Source organism: Pezoporus wallicus, unplaced genomic scaffold, assembly GCF_028554395.1.
Source record: "Pezoporus wallicus isolate ANWC-B61680 ecotype Strahan unplaced genomic scaffold, APGP_CSIRO_Pwel_v1 contig_13178, whole genome shotgun sequence".
Taxonomy (NCBI): domain Eukaryota; kingdom Metazoa; phylum Chordata; class Aves; order Psittaciformes; family Psittacidae; genus Pezoporus; species Pezoporus wallicus.
The window spans coordinates 382,212-402,131 of NW_026641245.1; the positions used below are offsets into that span (position 1 = coordinate 382,212).

The 19,920-nt window shown below is 56.8% G+C and overlaps 1 protein-coding gene across 2 annotated transcripts in view; it reads left to right on the forward strand.

The window, feature by feature from the left end:
- Nucleotides 1-1,730: 1,730 nt before the first annotated feature.
- The window catches only part of FRMD5 (FERM domain containing 5), a 63,620-nt gene continuing 45,430 nt past the window's right edge, over nt 1,731-19,920 (forward strand). Inside the window, exon 1 of one of the 2 annotated variants that reach the window (XM_057422703.1) lies at nt 1,731-1,956. In XM_057422703.1, the coding sequence (XP_057278686.1) occupies nt 1,855-1,956 (102 nt within the window). In that variant the 5' untranslated portion in view covers nt 1,731-1,854. The remainder of the gene's footprint in view (nt 1,957-19,920) is intronic. The other variant, XM_057422702.1, reaches the window with a different exon arrangement.

Consider the following 19,920-nt stretch of genomic DNA (forward strand, 5'->3'; position numbering starts at 1 on the left):
AAGCATCTTTGTAACAGTGCCCAGATGGTTCAGGAGCCGGTCCCATTCTTTTGAAAAGCGCCGTTGTTGTTCTGGGCTCTGCATCACGCCTCCCAACAACGTGCGGGCTCAGCCCACCCTCCCGCGAGCTGCACAGCCCAGGCTCCCGACAGGCAGCCCACACAGGCCAAGTCCCTGCCACCATTCTTCCCAGTGGAATAACGTCCTCTCCAGGATGCTGCCCGCTGTCCCTGCCCCACTGCCGCAGCACCACTGCCTGCAACAGCCTGTTCCCACTCTGTCCTTAGCATTAATTGGACACTCTGATTAATTGCTTCTTTTGTACCAAGATAACCAAGCCTCTGTGGTCCCTCCAAGAGCAGGGTGGCTGTGGGGTGTGTCCTGAGGGGCAGACCCAGAGCATCCAGCCCACTGGGGATGGGGGAAAGCCTCATCTCCTGTTACCCATCACAGAGACAATCTCTGGATTGTGTGGTCCCAAAGAAAAGCACCAGGATCCCAGCCCCTCACGCCAGAGTGTGGGCTCCCCATAGCGAGGATGGTGTGTCAGGGGTATGAGAGTCCAGAAAAGTGGAGCTGGGAAGAGGTTTGCTGGTGCAGGAGAGGATGCTGCCCCCTGAGACGGGGGCACTGGTGGGAAGGGAGCCTGCGCTGCCCAGGGAAAGGAGAGGAATGTGGCTTTGTAAACAGGCTTTCTGGCTGGGAAGCAGGGAATGAGCAAGATTGGAGCAGATACAATACAGGGACGAGTCAGCTGCAGAGTCGGAGCCTGAGGCTGGGGCTCATGAAGGGAGGACAGGGGCTGCCAGAAGGGATGAACGTGAGCCTCCAGGCAAAGCCAAGAGGGCACAGCAGGGCCAGGGCCCGTGGTGCCACCGGTTAGACATGAGGCAGGGTAACGTGGACCTCACTGTGTGTCTGATCCGGTATTTGTCAGCGTGTGTGGAGCAGGGTGGTGGTGGGAGCACTGCTGAACCCCTCAGTGGGGCAGGGATGGCCACAGATGGGAGTGAGACACCCATGGCCAGAGGCAGAGCTCTGCAGTCCCGCTGGCTGCGCTCCCATCCGTCCCTGGTCACTGCTGGCACCACCACCAGGTGTTCCACGTCTCCAGAGCAGCGCTAGCTGCATCCCAGCAGCGGGCTCACTTTTAGAGCCCATTTTACCTAATAACCAGGGATTTTAAAGTTTCCTTCTAAGCGAATGAGCGCTAAGAAAGGAGCTCGCGCCCTGGGGACCAGCCCGGTGGCAGCTGACCCCCGTGTGGGAATTCCAAGCTATTGACCCCGCTCTGTGTCGCGGGGGAGACCGAGGCACTGCCCCCCACGAGCCCCGCTGCCCCCCCGGCCCGGGTGCGGGGCAGCCCCTCTGCGGGCTCGGGGTGCGGGTGCGGGGGGGGGGTCCTCCCGCAGCGGAGCCCCTCGGGGTGTCCCCGGGGAGCCCCGCTCCGCTCCCACCCCCGCACCCTCCCTCCCCTCCGCGCCAGCGAAGCCCCCTCCCTCCCGCTCGGGGCTGCCCGCGGAGGCGGCGGGGCCGCGCCGCCCGTGCCGCATTGGTTTGCGGCGGAGCCCGTCACGGCCGCGGCGCCGAGATTGGCCCCCCCCGGGCCTGCCTCCTCCCGCCCGCCGAGCGCCGCGGCCCGGGCACGGGCACTGCGCTCCGCTCCGCGCTGCTCCGCGCCGCTCGGCCCGCAGCGGGGACAGGGCAGGGCCGGACCGAGGCGGGCGCGGGGTAAGGGGGGGTGGGGGGGACGGGCCCCGCCGCTCCGCACCGCTCCGCACCGCACCGCGCCGCGCCGGCAGCGGGGATGTGAGCGGAGGCTCCGCGGCAGCGCCCGCCGCCCGGCTCGGGAAGATGCTGAGCAGGTGGATGAGTGGCAGCAGCAGGAACCTGGACCGCGAGTACAACTGCACCGTGCGGCTGCTGGACGACAGCGAGTACACCTGCACCATCCAGGTCAGCGGCGGCGCGGGGAGGGACGGCCCCGCACCGGGGGGGGGCCCGGCGGACAAAGGGAGCGGAGCGGAGCGGCGGTGGGGGGCCCGGTCCTGCCCCGCCGCCGCGAACAAAGGCAGCCCCCGCTCTCGCAGCTCCGCCGGGGACCGGAGAGTGGTTGCGGGAGCGGAGCCCCGGGGCTGAGCCCCCCCCAGAGCGGCGGAGTGCGGGGATGGCGCGGGGAGCCGCCCGCCCTCCCCGGAGAGCAGCGGAGCGGGGGCAGCCCCGGCGCGGTGCTTCCCCCCCTCAGCCGGCTGCATGGAGGGGAGGAAGAGGAGGAGGAGGACTTCGGTGCGAAGTAAAGTGCCCCCGGGCAGAGATGCACGGGGGGTGCCCTGAGCTGGGGTGGGCGCTCCCCGGCCCCCGCCGCCCTCGGTAGCGCCTGGCTCTGCTCTAAGGAGTGGTTGGGCTCCGTAACGGTGCAGAGCGGCGGGAACGGGGCTCATCGACCGGGATCGGGAGCAGGACCGGGACCCGGGGCCGCCTCCCTCCCGGTCGCTGCCGTTCGCTGCCGGGGACCGTGGCTCGGCGCGCAGGGACCGTGGGATGTGGGATTCCTATAACCCGGCAAACCGCGCTCCCCGCCTCCGCGGCAGTGACGGGGCCTCGGTGGCGGAGAGGAGCGCCCGGGCTCCGGCCGGTCCCGGCGCTGCAGCCCCTGCGGGTATCGCCGCCGGTACCGGCTGCCTTCAGCCCGGCCCGTGGCAGCGGAGGCTCCAGGACAGAGTTTCGGGTGAAGGCGACTCGCGTGGCACCGGCAGCAGCAGGTCCCGTCCCGTGTGCCCCCCCAGCCCCGCGGCCCCCGTTGCATCCTGTCCCGCAGCTGCGGAGCGGTCGCGCCGGTGCGGTGACACGCTCCAAGCGCTTGTGCCTGGGAACCGTGACCGGATGGTGCGGGGGGGGGTGACAGGACGGGGGGGAAGAGGGGGCTGGACGGGACCGGCTTTTTTGCTTAAATAGCCCAAAATGGGTAAATACGATGATTTGGGCAAGTGATGGCGGGGGGCGAGGGGGGGGTGGTGGCCAAAGCCGCAAGTCCCCCTTCACCTCCCCTTGGGCTGTAAAGTGTGACCCGGTAGGTACCTGTAACGGCGACCGGCCTTATTCTGCGTGAGGAAAACTCATTAACCTCTCAGAGGCTGCTTTTAGTACAAATTAACCAGAAACCCGTAATTTGGAAGGGAAAGTGTAGGCAATGCAGTTAAGAAAAATCTGGATTTTCTGTCCTTAAGATAATTTTCCAAGGAGCTGTCGTCATCTTGTGTGTCTTTCTTTCTCTTTAAGAGAAAATACTACTTGAGCACGTATTTCAGTGCCTTCTTTTATGTTCAGCACAGTAAACAGTGCATGCTGCTGTAGAGCATGCATGGCCCAAGGTACAATGGAGCACCCTCACAAGCAAGGTTACCTCACTTAAATATTTGTTTTCTATTCCTGCCCTATGAGCCAAGTATTTATAGTCTGTGCAGAATTAAAGTGTACCGAGGAGGAATGGATGATGTGGTGGCAAGTGAGAAAAGCCGTCACGGCGCAGGCTGCGAGCGGTGAATGAGTTTTGAAGGTCATTCCCTCATGAGCGCAGATATTCCACGTCTTGCTGGGATCCGTCGGGTTTCCTCCGCCGGGCTCTTCCTACGCCTGTTGTGCCTAATTTATGTCTTCCTATTTTTACTTGCATATGGGGAAGCTGTCCTGGCGCCCGGCGTGGGCTGTGGGCTCAGCACCCTCCATCGCGGTGCACACCGGAGCCAAGCTGCTCGCTGGGGTTTGTAACGTGTAACTTGGCTGCTGCACCCATGGGCTTGTCCCGCTCGCCCCAGCAGTGCATGGGGATGTGGATGGGCTTCACACCCCCTGGCGTGTGGCAGGTCTGATGGGTCATCTGGCTTCTCCATTGGTGGGGAAAGGAAAGGAGCTCTTGAGGCAGAGCTGGTTTGGAGAGGTTTTATTTCTGTTTCACATAATGGCACTGGTTAAACCTTCCAACAGAGTTAACCTCTGGCTGTGCTTGATAAAGGCGTGTGAGTAGGGGCTCCGTGCTGCTGGGTAACACCTGAATATTCCCTTTCTAACTAAAGCCTTCTTAACGGATTACCCCAAGTTTACTTTGGTGACATTCCCATGTTCCTTGTCTGGATGAATCCCTCTCTTTTGCCCTCATTTTCACTCCCCAGCAGCCCATCAAGCAGGCAGAGGAGCATGGGGAGCTTGTCTATGGGTCAGGGATGCTGGTGGGGAGGCGAAGCTGCTGCAGGCAGTGGAATAGCTGGCACCTCCATACGTGGTTTTATTGTTGGGGTTTTTTTGCTGGTTTAGGGAGGACATCGTCCCAGCATCTGCCCCTGCTGGGTTCCGAGGGACGGTCCGGGTGAACAGGGCTGCAGGTCTCAGCTGCTTGCTGGGGCTCGGGCAACTGCCTGAACATGAAGCTGTTGGGCTTGCTCGACTCAGAAAAGCTTATAGGTTAACAGTGTGACATGCCACAGAGGCACTTCTTAAAGCAGTACAGGTGGTAGTTTGGTGCTGGGGACCCTGTTCCCATAGGTGCCACCTCTGTGGGGAGCAGCTTGGCTGGGAAAAGCACCTTCCCAAAGGTGTTTTGTTCCATCTCCAGGGCGAGGGGCTGGTCTGGCAGTGTATTAACTTTGTGTTTACCTCCATGTTCTCCGTGTCACCAAACAGAAGCCGGCTTTGAGAAGTGGCGATGCTCTGGGTTGATGTTCTGTGCTGGTGCTCTGTGCTGATGCTCTGTGCTGGTGCTCTGGGTTGATGCTCTGTGCTGGTGCTCTGTGCTGATGCTCTGGGCTGATGCTCTGGGTTGATGCTCTGTGCTGATGCTCTGGGCTGATGCTCTGGGTTGATGCTCTGGGCTGATGCTCTGGGTTGATGCTCTGGGCTGATGCTCTGTGCTGGTGCTCTGTGCTGATGCTCTGTGCTGGTGCTCTGTGCTGATGCTCTGTGCTGATGCTCTGGGCTGATGCTCTGGGTTGATGCTCTGGGCTGATGCTCTGTGCTGGTGCTCTGTGCTGATGCTCTGTGCTGGTGCTCTGTGCTGATGCTCTGTGCTGGTGCTCTGTGCTGATGCTCTGTGCTGATGCTCTGTGCTGATGCTCTGTGCTGATGCTCTGGGTTGATGCTCTGTGCTGGTGCTCTGTGCTGATGCTCTGTGCTGATGCTCTGTGCTGATGCTCTGGGTTGATGCTCTGGGTTGATGCTCTGTGCTGATGCTCTGGGCTGATGCTCTGGGCTGATGCTCTGGGTTGATGCTCTGGGCTGGTGCTCTGTGCTGATGCTCTGTGCTGATGCTCTGGGTTGATGCTCTGGGCTGGTGCTCTGGGTTGATGCTCTGGGCTGATGCTCTGTGCTGATGCTCTGTGCTGATGCTCTGGGTTGATGCTCTGTGCTGATGCTCTGGGCTGATGCTCTGGGTTGATGCTCTGGGCTGATGCTCTGGGCTGATGCTCTGTGCTGGTGCTCTGGGTTGATGCTCTGGGTTGATGCTCTGTGCTGGTGCTCTGGGTTGATGCTCTGGGTTGATGCTCTGGGTTGATGCTCTGTGCTGGTGCTCTGGGTTGATGCTCTGGGTTGATGCTCTCGGTTGATGCTCTGCTGCAGCTTCACTCTGACTGAGCTGCTTGTCTGAGGAAATGTTTGAAATTCTTTGCTGTGGTGTCAGTGGTGGTGGAAGAGCCTTGAAATAACAAATGATTTGCCCTCGCTGGGTGCAGCAAGCATTTTCCTGAAGGAACAGTTCTGTTTCAAACCCCAGTAGCACTACATGGACGTGGAGACGTGAGGAAAACACAGAAATGCAGTTTCTTGGGTTCAGAGTGTAAGAACTTTCTTGCATAATACAGTTAATAAATGAAAACAAGCTCTTGACTGCGCTCTTGGGCAAGCCCCACATTCCCACATGAAGCACAAAGTTCATTAGGAGGCCTGACAGGACCATTAATAACAGGCCGTCAACACAAAGGGGAGCCGTGGGTCTTGCAGCGCTGGGTACTGAAGGTTATTTGTTCATTATGTTTTCATCTTCCGAGAGTTTCCAACCCCTTTTCCCAGGAATCAGGTTAGCAGATCACTGCTCAGGCCGTGGGTCTCCTATCTGAAGGCCTGAGCCCGGGTGATGGGTTCTGTGCTGGAGGTTGCTCCCTGTTGCTGAGAGCACTGAATCCATGAGGCTTTGTGCTGGGAAGTTTCCCTGCTCCCAAAGGCCCTTTCTGCAGCCTGAACCCGGGTGTGGGGCAGGGGCTGATGCCAAACCAAAAGCCTGGGGGAAGGTGGATTTTGGGTCTGAGGCCACGGGTCCATGCAGCAGGTGGGGCTCTTGGAGCATCGCCTGCTCTTGTGGTCCAGCACTGGTGGGGCTCCAGCAGAGCCACTGCAGCACGGTCAGTGTGATGGAGTAGTGGGAAGTCCATCGGCAGACTCTCTGGGCTGCAGGGTCTCACGGCAGCCTGCAGGCCCAGGGGCGGTGGGCACCAGACACCACATTTCCTCGCCTGCTTCCCTGAGGATTATTCAGATGGTTTTGTTTATGTGTACTTGCAGCAGACACCTATTGCTCTTGTTAGATCTCTGTGGAGCTGTGCGCTCTCAGGGCAGCAGCCTTCCTCCCTGCTCCAGCATTTACCTATGTACAGTTGGAAAACAAACTGCCTGAAAGCACAGGAAGACAAAGTAACAAAGCTGAGAGCTTCTTGGGTTTCACCTCCTTTTCCCCTTTAAATTCAATTCCAAGTATATAATTTTAAATACAAAGGATACAGAAGGCAGCTGAGGAAAGCACCCACTAAATGTCCGCTGAAAAACTAGTGCCATACTCTCATTTTAATGGGAGGCGGAAACACAAGTTGTTACGGAGACCCACTGAAAAGGATTCTAGTGCTGCTATTTCAGCTGAAATGTCTATTTTCTGTTAACCTTTCTTACGTTTGACAACGTTGCCCGCTGTGAAACTGCCAGCTATCCCCGTCAAGAGCCAGCTTCCTGAAGGAACTGCTTTGCTTATCACTTTCCCATCTCATAAGGCGTTGAAGACAAATACAGATACAGACAGACAGCTGCCGCTGGAGGAAGGGGTGTGCAGCAGCAGCCTGAAGGAGAAATTCTCTGCTCCTGCCACGTGAAACTTGGGTAACGCACAGGAGGAGGAGGCTTTTTTGAGGTCCCTGGGGAATACTGGGAGTGCCTTGAGCAGCCCACTTTGCATTCCGACGGAGCTCGGGAGATGGTGGATGCAGTTGTGATGACCACGGCCACGTTCCGGCAATGCTGAGCCTCTTGTGATGCTTCGGTTTGCCCTGTGCAAGCCTAGAGGCGCCAAAAGTGCCCATGGTCCCTCCCTGTGGGTGCACCTGGCAGATCTGTTTTCAGGGCTCGGGGCAGGGCAGGAGATGGTTTCTCTCCTCCATCATCCCCACGGGGTGTTGTCATTCAGGGATCTGTGTGCGTGTGGAATTCCAGCCCGCAGCCCAGCCCCTGCCGGGTGAGCATCTTGGACAAAACCATGGTTTTAAGCCTCGCAGGCAAATTCCGCATGTCCCCAACCACCAGCACCCGCCTCCTACTCCAAGGAGCCAGCCTCTCATTGTGTGTGTTGTGGGACATTGACAGGCATTGTGTGTGTTGTGGGACATTGACAGGGAGCTCTTGCAGCTGAAGGTGGCTGTTAAATGTCATTACAGCGGTTTCCCTGCTAGACAGGAGGGCAAGTGCTGCCTTCTGCGTTCGGGAGCCCTGGGGAAGGAGAGGAAGGGTGCCGAGGTCTGGAGCGGCTGCACCTGAGCCCCGGCTCGCCGGCGGTGGGTGGGTATGTGACAGTCGCGTGTGAGCCTTCCTCCCGTTGCTCCATGGCACGGATCTTGCACTGCTCTGATTTTCCCCGGGTGAGGGGAGCTGGGGTCCGGCTGTTTCTAACGGAGCCTGCGGGGCTGGGGCTGCTGGGGCAGTTTTCCGGCGCATGGGGCAGGCGCTGTGGTGTCTGTTGTGGAATTCGGGCCGAGACTGAAGTCAAGATCTGCAAAAATGCCGGGTCTTTTTGGCTGGCGAGGGCCAGTGCAGCGGGAATGGGGGAACTGGGCTTCGGGTGCAGCACAGCGAGATTTTCTAGGGAAAACCAGGATTTCTGTAACTGCCGGGCACGGATCTGGTGCAGTCCTGGGGAGCACTTGGCACTTTGTCCGTCCTGTATCATCGCTTTAAAGATACAGGCTGTACCACGCCCTTAATTGCACTTTGGCAATGACCATGCATGTAGATTGCCCTCGCTGGTAAGCACTGCTCCCGTGTGCAGAGGTGCTTTGGCAGCTGACATCTCCTGGGGAATGCAGTTTGCTCTGCGCACACACAAAATGCAGGATGCCATCGGGCATCCTCTGCCTTGTCCTGTGTAGGGTGAAACGCAGTGAAGTCTTATTTTGCTCGATGCAGTCAGCAGCTGTCTCTCCAGATACACATCAGAGAGTCACAGGACGGACTGGGTTGAAAGGGACCTTAAAGATCATCTAGGTCCTGGTGCCGGCTTTCCAGAACCCCTTTGTAGGGCAGAGCCCTGTTTTAAGCCACGGGATCTTTTAGGTGCACTGAGGATCAACTTTGTGCTTCCATTAGTGGATGCTCCCAGTTCTCCTCATGGAAACTGTGTGTGTGTGTGTGTGTGTTCTCCTGAATTGCTCAGTCTTTGGTCCTGCCCGGGAAAGTGGATGTAAATGGGAATTGCTGCTCTGCAGGCAAGGAGCAGCCAGAAAAGCCCGCCTGGGTTTGGAGGGTGCGCTCCCATTGTGCAGCTTAGGGAACCCATGCCGAAGAGGCCCGCGCGCTGCAGAGCTCGGGGCCGTGCTCTGGCTGTGCCACCAGGATTTGAACATCCTCACGGTAACCTATTTTCTTTAGATGTTTCGAGCTGGAGCCTCCCCCTGCTCCCGGCCGGGCTGCGGTCCCGCCGGAGCTGAGCACACGCCAAGACCCATTTTCTTTCCCTGGGAGAGGCAGTTCTCTGCATCCAGCCTCTCATTGGAAATTCAAGGCTTGCACAGATCCCGGTCTTCCTTAGCTGGCGGTGAAGAAGGAAGCGCCGGACTCCGGAGCGTGGGGGAGAGCTCGTGCTGCTCGGGAGCTGCGGGAGGGAGGAAAGCAGGCAGGGCAGCACTCGCCAGGCACCGCACATTCACGAGGCGTTTTAATAGGTGATAATGAACGAAGGCTCAGTGGCGTTGGGAGACCTCGGCTCGTTAATGCTGGGTGTCAAAACGTGATCAATGCTGCAGCTGGAAATAGACTATTTTGGCTGCATAACGTCTGTAACCAACAGCTTTAATTATAGTGGCGTATCTGTCATATCGGTGAGGCCTTTCTATTTCTCAGAGGATTTATAGCAGGGCTGTTTCAGATCTCCTTGGCTTTTAGCTTGGCACGTAAGCTGGGATCCCAAAGGAAATATCCATCTCGTTGCCTATATGGAATTTTTCTTTAATAAAACAAAAGGCAAAAATTGATATAGCCATTCTGGAGCTAGAGAGAGATTTCAGGAGCATAGATTAGGGAGTTTATAAAGCTTCTGACTATACATTATCTATACACTTAGCTCTTCGGATGGATGGGGAAAAAAGCTGGAATCCAATACAGTTACATTTGAAAACTAGACAATAAACATGCTGAGCAGGTACTTCCCGTGATCGATTTAACTCTCATTAGAGGTGCACTATATAGCCTGCTGACGGATATTTCTGGCTTGCAAACAACAATGGCTTTCCAAAGGAAATGTAAAGAGAACAGAATGTCTTTGGGATCCGAAGGCCATTGGAAGTGGAGAAGGGAATGTGGTAGAAAACACAACAGCAGAGGGCTGGGGTGGGAGATGCTGGTGAGAGGATCAAGGCAGTGGGGATGCAATGGATGTTGGAGTATTCCCCACTGTGCCAGGCCCTCCTGTTCCAGCCATACAGGGATCCTGCGGGACAGCTTTTGGAGCCCAGCCTCAGTGCCTGCCCTTGCGCTGGTACCATTGGACCTCCCTCCAAAGGCAGCTCTCTAGGACCATGCTTCTGCCTAAATCCCAGCCTGGTTTGTGTTGGAAGGGACCTTAAAGCTCATCCAGCTCCAACCCCTGCCACGGGCAGGGACTCCTTCCACTGGAGCAGCTTGCTCCAAGCCCCTGTGCCCAACCTGGCCTTGTTGCTGGGCTGTCCTTCAGTATGAAGGTTCTTCTCCTGATCCAAAATGGAGTTTTCTGTCTTCTGGTCCAGATCCTCGTCACTACTGTCCTGCTTTTCTTTCACCTGAGTGGGAGCTTGCTTGTCCTTAACAGTGCTTTGGTGCTGGTTGGGTACAGGGTCCCCCAGCTTCACATCCGGGCTTTGTTCTAGGCATAAGTAAGTGCAAATGCAGAATTAATCCCGACTGATTACGGTGCCTTAAATAACAATGGCAGTGATTTCCCTCTGCCCTGAGGGGATGCTTCCCACTGTCAGCCCCGGCAAAGTCGTGCCGCCTCCCCCCCATCCCGTGAAATAAACCCACAACTAACAGGGCTTGAGGGACAGAAATCAGGCTGAGGCTTTCCTTAGTAAGCCCCGGTACTGGAGAGTGCTCCCATTTCTGTAGGACTCTTTAGTTAAAGCGGCATTTTGCGTCGAGGATGCCATTGAGTGGGTCAGGGAATGATGTCCGAGGCATTTTGAGGTGGTTTGGTTGCGGATGCTGTGTCCTCAGCCAGCTCCGCTGGGCCTGTCCAGAGGTGTTGTTCAGACGTGGTTAATCTCTGTGCCCATGAGCTGATGCTGATGAGCCCTGTCACATCCTGTCAGTGTCCTGGGGCTGCCGGGGGAAGCACTGGAAGCTGTGGGTTCAGCAGGGTCCTGCTCCACCTCCCGAGCTGCAAACCCGGGATAACAGCTCGTCCTTGCGCCGTCCAGGTTCCTCTGAGGACACGTTGGTGAGAGACTGGATGCAGGGAGTGCATGGAGAGGGCCGTGAAGGCTTGGCTTGCAGGGTGCTTGGGTTCATGGATTTGCCGGGGCCGGGGCCATGAGCAGAGAGGACGATTTCACTGTACAGGGTTGGTGTTGCTTCGCACCGCAGGTTGCACACAGAGGAGCAGCAGAGCAGGCTGCAGCAGAGCTCTGCTTGTCCCAGCACAGGGACCCACCGTGTCTTGAACCCCTCAGCTCCCGCCGTGCCCGCCCGCGGCCCTCACAGCTGCACTGTTTCTGGGGAGGAGGTGATCCACTCTTGGGGGCAAGGAAGTGCAAACCCCAGCAGCAGTGAGCAGGTCCCCACGGGGATAACTGCGAGGGGGCAGCAGCGCCCAAGCACCGCTGGCATTGATGGCAGCGCGGGGAGGAGATGGACACGGCTGCAGCCCGGGGCAGGGCTCGTCCCCCGGGGGCCCCACCGCCGGAAGGCTTCTCAGATCGAGCTGCAACTCAGTTGAGGTTCCTGCATCGCTGGGTGAAGGGGTTGTGCCAGGGGAGTGCATTGATAACGCAGAGCGTGAGCGATTGAACCTCGTGCGCTCGGGAAAGGCACTTCCAGTTCGCTCTTTCTGCTCAGCCCCTGGAAGGGAGCAGGAGGAGATGTGTTCTCTGAGCCTCATCTCTGTGCTGGTGTTCCCTCGTGAGCCCCTGGGTGTGCGAAGGCACCGTGCCCCGAGCAGGGACCGCACCGGGGGCTCCCGCATCCCAGCAGAGCCCAATGCCTGGCACAGGCGGCTGGGAGAGCCCGTGATGGGAGCTGGGATCCATGCCTGGTTCTCTGTTACAGCGAATGGAGCTCTGCTTGGCTTGAATTCCGAGTCACAGTTCAGATTCCCCGGGATGGGTGTGAATGTTGAGCCCTAGGTCCACAGAATGGGCAGCTTTTCCCAGGGCTCAGATGCAGCAGCCAGAAAGCTTCCTCAGGTATTAGGGTGCTGGTGTTTCCCTTGCTGAGCCAGCACCAGTGCTTTTAACCATTCCTCTTAGCCCAGGATTTCCCATTCCCTCCACATGTCTGCTTCACCCCTGCAGACAAGTGCCATCTTCAGCTGGTAGTGGCTTGGTGATCGTGGGGAGATAAATGCTTGGATGAGGAGGTGAGATGAGCTGGGCTGCAGTTTTACACCCTGTGCAGTTTCCAGGAGATGGGATAAGAGTAAGAAGCAGCCCAGAATGGCTCAGCATTGGTTTCTGCACGGCCTTGGGAAGCCATAAATCATCCTGGAAGCAGTGACTGCACGGTGACCCCATGGACACAGCCTAATTGTCTGGGTTTGCTTTGTTCCATGGATCTCACCACAGGGAGGAGAAAAGCCAATGCCTTGGTGCAGCTGGTGGGGTTGGGATTGCCATGGGAACAGAAGATCAGGGATGCTGGTGAGTGGGGGACCAGCATCGCCTGGGAGATGTCCTCATCCCCACTGCCCTGCCCCTGCTTCAGACACATCGTGCTGGAGCTTCACATCCAGCCCCGGGATGTGACAACACGGAGCTGAAACCCACTGGGGTTAGTCTAGATCCAGCCTTGTCCCAGCTGCTGGGCTATGGGGACTTCTCCAAGGGGCTCCTTGTGTCTGCCACCATGGCCCTTGGCATTGGTGATGGAGAGAGGACTGTTGGACTTCACCCTGATGGATGCCCTGGGATGCCCACATCGTGCTGGCAGCGCTGAAATGTCAATGCAGATCTCATTCCTGGTATTTCTTCAGTGCCTGGGCAAAGGAAACATGGTGCCATTTTGCTGGTGTGTTCTTCCAAGTGAGCAAGCTGGCATGGAATAGCACACGGAGCAAGCAGGAGAGGGTGAGCGCTGGTGGCAGGCTGGCTTTTAGGTACCTTTGGGAAAATGAAATCCTCTGATAAACTGCAGGAGCCAGAAGAGACTGTTCTGAATGCACTTGATTCTTCTCTAAGTGCTGCAGTTATCCTGGCCTCTAATCAGGGTGTCAGACACAGTGAGAGCACCAGGGTAAAAATATGATGCTTTTGCCTGGATGGCATCCGCTGCCAAGGGAAGGGCTGAGAGGGCCAATGGAGCTCGGTATAAGGTTAGCAACAGATTTACTCAAGCTCTTAAAACATTTATGGTGTTGTAATCCACACACATCTTAAGCATATCTGACATCATCCTACACTGCTCTTGTATCTGTCATTACTTATGGAGAGGCTCCAGAGAGCATCACTGTACGGCTGGTAGGAGGTAGCTGCAGGTAGCCAAGCATTGCGTGTGTGTTTTTATAGCTGGGATTTAGGAAGGAGTCATAAAGTCTGTTCCTAGAGAGCTCTTGATAGCGAGGAGGGGCCTTGTGCAGCACTGGCGAAGGTGCCTGAGTGCCCCTGCGGTTGATGGGGCTGGGATGCAGATTTAAGGGCTTTAACCTGCCCGAGGGGAGACTGAGCTGAGCTCTTAGGCAGAAGCTCTTCCCTGGGAGGGTGCTGAGGCGCTGGCACAGGGTGCCCAGAGAAGCTGTGGCTGCCCCATCCCTGGCAGTGCTCAAGGCCAGGATGGTCAGGAGCTGGGGTGGGACGCAGAGGATGGTCAGGAGCTAGGGTGGGATGCAGAGGATGGTCAGGAGCTGGGGTGGGACGCAGAGGATGGTCAGGAGCTGGGGTGGGACGCAGAGGATGGTCAGGAGCTGGGGTGGGATGCAGAGGATGGTCAGGAGCTGGGGTGGGATGCAGAGAGGGCAGTTGGCAGCCATGGACCCTGCCCAGGTCTGCTGCCATCTCCTTTCCCTCCAAAGAGTCAGAACCCAAAAAAGGCAGTCTTAACAAGCCGGTTGCCTTCGTGCTCCAGGGATAATTCTTGTCAATCTGCCACTTCTTACTCTGATGTGCTAAAAATAGCGCATTATTTCCAGGCAGTAATTGCACATCCTGTAGTCGTAATGAGCTCTTAAGGTAATTACCTTTTGGTGGGAAAGAGCTGAAGATAGGGTGTGTTTGGCTGATAAAAGAGAGGCTGCTCAAGAAGCAACTGGTCCTGTGCTCACGTTGAAGGGCAGCTGTCTCAGGGCTGGGGGGAGCACCCTCGGGGAGATAGGACGTGGCACGTCAGCCCTTCCCTAATGCTGGAATAGGTGGTAGCATCCTCGCAGTGCTTGTTACCGAGGGTACACGGGGGGTGAGTGGGAGGGGTGGGGAGGTGGCAGGAATCAGCCCTCCACATGGCCACCTGCAGCTTCCCATCTATAAAATAATGTTTCATGTATTTAATCTCTTCAAAGCCGTATTTAAAAGTGCTCGTCCACAGCTAGGGGTGATCTTAACAGGAATTAGGGTATGGATTGAGAAAGCAGAACATGCCAGCCGCTACCAAGCATTGCCCCACAAGGGGTTACCCTGGAAGCCCCCACTTCCCCCTGCATCCTCCGAAGCCATCAGGATGGACCCACCTTCCCTGCCGAGGGTTTCTTATCCCTCAGTCAATAAATAATCTCTCGTAGTCCTGCTTTGCCTCCCAGCTCTGTAAATCAATTACCGTGTTGTAGAGGATCTAGTGCTCGCAGGAGATAGGTAAATTACACCTACCGCTGTTACATCTTTGTCGCTCATTTGATAAGATATTAAGAACACAAAGCATTTGGAGGGGTTTTGTCTGGATCAATTCCCCTTCTGTGAGGCAGAGGTGCTGATCTTACAGAGCAGCGCCTTTCCCAGGCCTGTGTCATTCTGTGGCTTTTCTTTATCGACATCCCCAGTGTATTCCCACAATTACAGCCAGATTTATGGAGCTGCAGTTTCCTTCCTGCCTGCTGATGCTGGGCACGAGCTGAACCTCTCCAGATTCAGGTCTCTGCAGCCGCCCCAGGAATGCGAGCACCCTGCTACAGGGGAAGAGCTTGTAAAGCCATAACTCCTGCTTTATGGAGACAGCCTTTCCTCTTATCTCTGCTTCTTCCAAGTATGGCTATAGCCACTGAAGTGCTCGTATAAACCACCCCTCTCCTGTCAGCATCAGCAAGGGCTGGGGCTGCGGGTTAGAGCTTTCTATCAGACATCAGAGAATCGGGATGGGCTGGAGGGCTTTGCCTCGCGTGCTGCTCATGTTGCCAGCCCGTGCTAACGCCAGCAGTGGGGCTCTGAAGTCCTCTTGGGCTGTGTCTTGTTTTGCACAACCTCCTTTAAAATAAAAGCCGCTATCCTAAATGAGGTTTAACAGCCACGTCGCAACCGCTGCGCGTTGGGAAGGAGCTGTCAGAGGGGATCGAGCGCTTCCCTTGACGTGCCTTTGCCGCTGTGCGCTCCGAGGACAAACTCCGGCTGCTTATGCAATCCCTGTGGAGCAGGGACAGAACCTGGCTCGGCCCTCGGAAGCGGCTCCCTGGGCAGCGAGGACAGGGATGGCTGCTGTCAATGGACCGCGGTGATGGGCAAAGCCACGGTGATGGGCAGCGTTTCCTGACATTCCCCGGGCAGGAGGCTGGGATGTGCCTGGTGCCTTTGCCCAGCTCCATCCCAGATGCTCCCGGCCCCAGTGGGACGTGGACACAAACCCACAGCAGGAGCACGAGGAGCTGTCCTGAGGCGGCTGCAGCTCTGGGCTCTGAACTGCCGTGGTTGTGAGAGACGTGGCTGTGGGGCCTTTGTGCAATTAGAGCAACTCCTCTGCAATATAAATATCGCTTTAATAGAGCCCGGGTGATCTGTTGTTTGCAGATAACAGCTACGGCATGGCACTGACATAAACAGAGCATGAAGTTAACAGTAATCATAGTCCTTGCTGCTAGAAGGATGTGGCAGCGGTGTGTACGTGTTCCAGAGCGCAGGGTTACAGGCCAAGGCATGAAATCCATCTATTAATCAGTTAATGCTGTGTTTCATCACCTTGGCTGGGGCAGGACACTGCTGTAATTAATGCTAACCAACATGTCTGTTGGAGGATGCTGTGGGAAGCTCTTCCTGCTGTGCGGTTTTCTTCCTGTATTACGGTTTTGGTTTAGAGCAGACCCCAGAAGCACACCCTGCCCGTCCCTGCGCTCTGCAGGGCACTGGGGCTGGTGACAACCCAGGGCTCCGTGCCCCTGGGCCGGGGGAGCTGCTGGGGAATTGCCTCCTGCTTCCTTGGTGGGATCTCCTCTGCCATCAGCAGGGCAGGGCAGAGCAGAGCCCTCCATCGCCCTGCACGCCCTGGGGAGGGCAGGACCTGCTGCCTGCATCAGGAAATTGCAGCCAGGAGCTGCTCTGCAGAGGTTGTTTATTGCTTCTTCCCTTCCCACCTTATCTAAAGTGGCTTTCTGCTGGCTTGCTTGACACCAGGCCCTAGGCACCTTGCTCTAGTATTGGCTATGCTGAGCACTGCTGGGAGCAGAGGGGTCCCAGGGGCTGTGGGTGCTGTGCCCTGGTACTGAGCTCATCCAGTTCCATCATCTTTTGGCGATTGCTGGCCAGTGAGGTTTGGAGAAGGTGGGGAGAGGATTTCTGTCCATTACAAGGACATTTGCTCTTCCTCCACATCCCCTGATCTCTTCTCTCTGAAGCCCCACCACTCCCAGGCTGTGGGGGCAATGCCTGCATCCCTGCTAGGCACAGTGTGGCTGCTCCCGTTCCACCCTGCGCTAAGCTGGGAGCACTGGGAGGGACAGGTGACTGCAACTCCCCTTGGTGGGTGTCCCCTGTCCTCCACCACCGTTCATTTGCATTTACAGCCTCTGTGTGCACCCAGGGATGCTGTGAAGGACGGGGTTTGTCCATGGCTGGCTAAGCAGCAGTGCCCTGGGCATGCTGAGTGTGCCTTGGCACCCTGCTGAAACCTGGGGGTGTTCCTAAAGCTGGTTTGGATACGTGCGTCTTCACAGAGGCTTTGAATTAAATCTCTGCCAGTCCAGAGCCTCTATTTCCTTTGCTAAACTACAGGAGCCTCAGTGATAGATATGGAGCAGCGGCTCTCAGAGATAGTGAACGGTTGAAAATGTGTTTCTGTATCAGCCCCACACAAGACTTGCTGCAGTGAAAGGCGCTGCCCTGATCGCAGGGGGAGATAGATGGCAATTCTTACAGGGGCCAAAGCTCGCCTTCCCCTGCCACCCCCTGTGCTCCTGACACGCCATGAGCACTGACCCTGCAGCGCCTTCGTTTCTTCAGCGGCTCCGAGTGACAGCATTGCTCTCCTCTCTCTTTGCCCATCTATTTCTGTGGAGTAAGGACCTAATTGAGCGAGTAATGCACGGGCTGATGCTGGGCAAAGCCATTGCGCAGCACTTTGGATGGTGGGGAAGGCTCTTTGTGCAGAGCCATCTGTGGTGAGCCCAGGCAGGGTGCTCAGGCACCGGCGGTGCCCCGGGCCCTGCTCGGGGTGAGTGTGGGTCACAGCGTTGGTCCCTGGCACCTTCAGAGCCAGCCTGGCACAAACATCCCTCCCAAAGGGGAGCTGGGAATGGATCCGTGCCTGCCAGCTGGAACTGAGGTGGTCTTTCTGCTCCAGGAGGTTCTGAGGAGAATCTGGGGAGATGGGATCTGCAGTAAGACCCACACAGGGATGGACACCAGGGAGGAGCTGGGAGCTGGTGGGACCAAGCGCTGTTTCTCTGAGTGCTGCTGTGGGACTGGGACATCCCCCGGGGTGCAGGCTCATCCGCCAGCCCCAGTCTGAGGTCAGCGGTGAGGAACCTTCTTACCTGTACTCCTCTGTCCCATAGGGGTGTGCATGGAAACGCACAATGGTCTGACACCCTTCGGTGGTTCTTGTAGCGCAGATAACACCTCAGGGATGGAAAACATAATCAGAATGTTTATTCTGGATCAAATTAGTGCAGCTTGTCTGGTCTCCCCAGCCTGTATGAGCAGTCTGGAGGTGTGTTGTCCTTCTGCTTCCCGTGGGTTCCAAAACATTCCCTTCCTGGAGCAGAGACGCTCTACTCATGTGAAACCTGCTCTGATGGGGATAAGTGGAACGGACAGGCAGAACCTTCTTCGCATTAAACTCGACTTGCACAGTCTTGCACTGTGCTGGATGGGGGCTGTCTGTAGACATGATATCCCTGTTTTACATGCTCTTGAGATGCCTGGCTGCACTTTGGAGACAGCACAGCTCCATTGCTTTCTGAGAATTAGGAGGCTGAACTGCTGGGAGAAGCTTCCCTTGGTTTTCTTTCATAGTGGCCATTAAAAGGCAATGCATCCCTTTGTCCAGATGGGGTTTCTGTTCCAATCTGATCGCTCCGTTTTCAGTGCAGCTCATTTGGGCAGGTTTTTTAAGGGCATGTCTGAGGCTGTCAAGTCCGGGAGTTGACCCATCACAGGTCTGATACGCCTTGGATGTCCCTGTGGAACTGCAGCCAGGCAGTGCTGAGTTCTCTCTGACACAATCCCATCCTGGTTCAGGTTGGAAGGGACCTCCAAGCTCCTCCAGCTCCAACCCCTGCCACGGGCAGGGACCCCTTCCACTGGAGCAGCTTGCTCCAAGCCCCTGTGTCCAACCTGGCCTTGAGCACTGCCAGGGATGGGGCAGCCACAGCTTCTCTGGGCACCCTGTGCCAGCGCCTCAGCACCCTCCCAGGGAAGAGCTTCTGCCTAAGAGCTCAGTTCAGTCTCCCCTCGGGCAGGTTAAAGCCATTCCCCTTGGCCTGTCTTTCATGCCCTTGTTAACCTGCACCCCACTGAAAGGCATGGGCCAGGCTGAGCATCGGGATGGAGATGGGGATCCCCTGGCCTGGGGGCTCTCACTGATGCTGCCTCCTTTGAAGTGCTTGCTTGGGGTCCAGGGCTTCTACTGCTGCAGGGAACACTCGCTTCCTGGTTTGCTTCGGAGGGAATATAAGGAGTTGTGCACCACAACAAGCTCTGGAGCTCCCCAGCTCAAGTCATTAAGCCTGAAATAGTTTTAATTGGATCCAGAATCCACAAGAGAGGGGTTTGTGCCGTTGTGGAGCTGGACTGGTTTCTGCACTATCGTGCCAGCCGCCTGAGCGCAGGAGCGGAGAGAGTTACTTGGCCTGCATTCAGCACCAAGCTGGGTTTAAAGACGCAGAGGTAAATATTTTGCTTCCTTCGGGGTGGATAACCACGACTTGAGGAGCTCCAAGTTGTTGCTTGAGGTTCTGCAAAGGAATTCTCTCCTTTATTGCAGGGGCAGCCCCTTGCCACCCTGTCCCCAGGGGACAAAGGTGTGTGTCCGGGATGAGAGGTACCCACACCTCGGCCGGGGGGTTGGGTGTGTGCAGGAAGGGTACACGATTAACCAGTCATTTTGTGTGTCCCATTTAAAACTGAGGCATCGGAGTGCTCAGGAACCCTCAGCCTCAGACAGGCCTTGCAGTTCACACGTCTCTGGGGTGCGGGGACACCTTAGGGTGAGGCCGGTACCCGTTGAACAGATGCTGCAGTGCTGGAACCGAACAGAACGGGGTGGGGGGTAAAAAGAACATACCAAAAATTCCATCTGAACGGCGTGCCCTGAGGACGTTTGCAGCCCATGTGCTGCGGCTCCTGCTCAGGTTCCCCCTGCAGAAGCACAGCCTGGAATGTCCCCGATACTGCAGCTCCCGTGGGCTTCAGTTCGGGATTCAGTGGCTCCTTGGGTCTCATCCGCACAATCAGCTTCCCATCTGGGGCTTGCAGTCCATGGCAGGACCATGGCTGCAGGCACTGGAGCGTGTCCATGGGGTGCCCTCATGGCCCGGGGCATCTTGTGCCGGTGGCTCCCGGGGGATGTATGGCTTCCCTGAAGTGCCTGGGACAGCCACTGTGGTATGGATGGGGCCAGCTCTTGCCCGGGTGTCTGCATCCCTGCTGATAAGCAGCGAGGGGAATTCAAAGCTGGAATTACACGGAGAGCTCCATCTGATCTTTCCTGTTGCCTGTGAATTGGCAGTGCATAAACTGAGCATAGAACCTGAGTGCTGGGTCAGTGGTGCCGGGCAGTGCCCAGCATGGCTTTGGGGTAGTCACTGGAACACACTGAAAGTGCACTGATTGGGGAATGTCAGGGGATAGTTCTTGTGTTAAA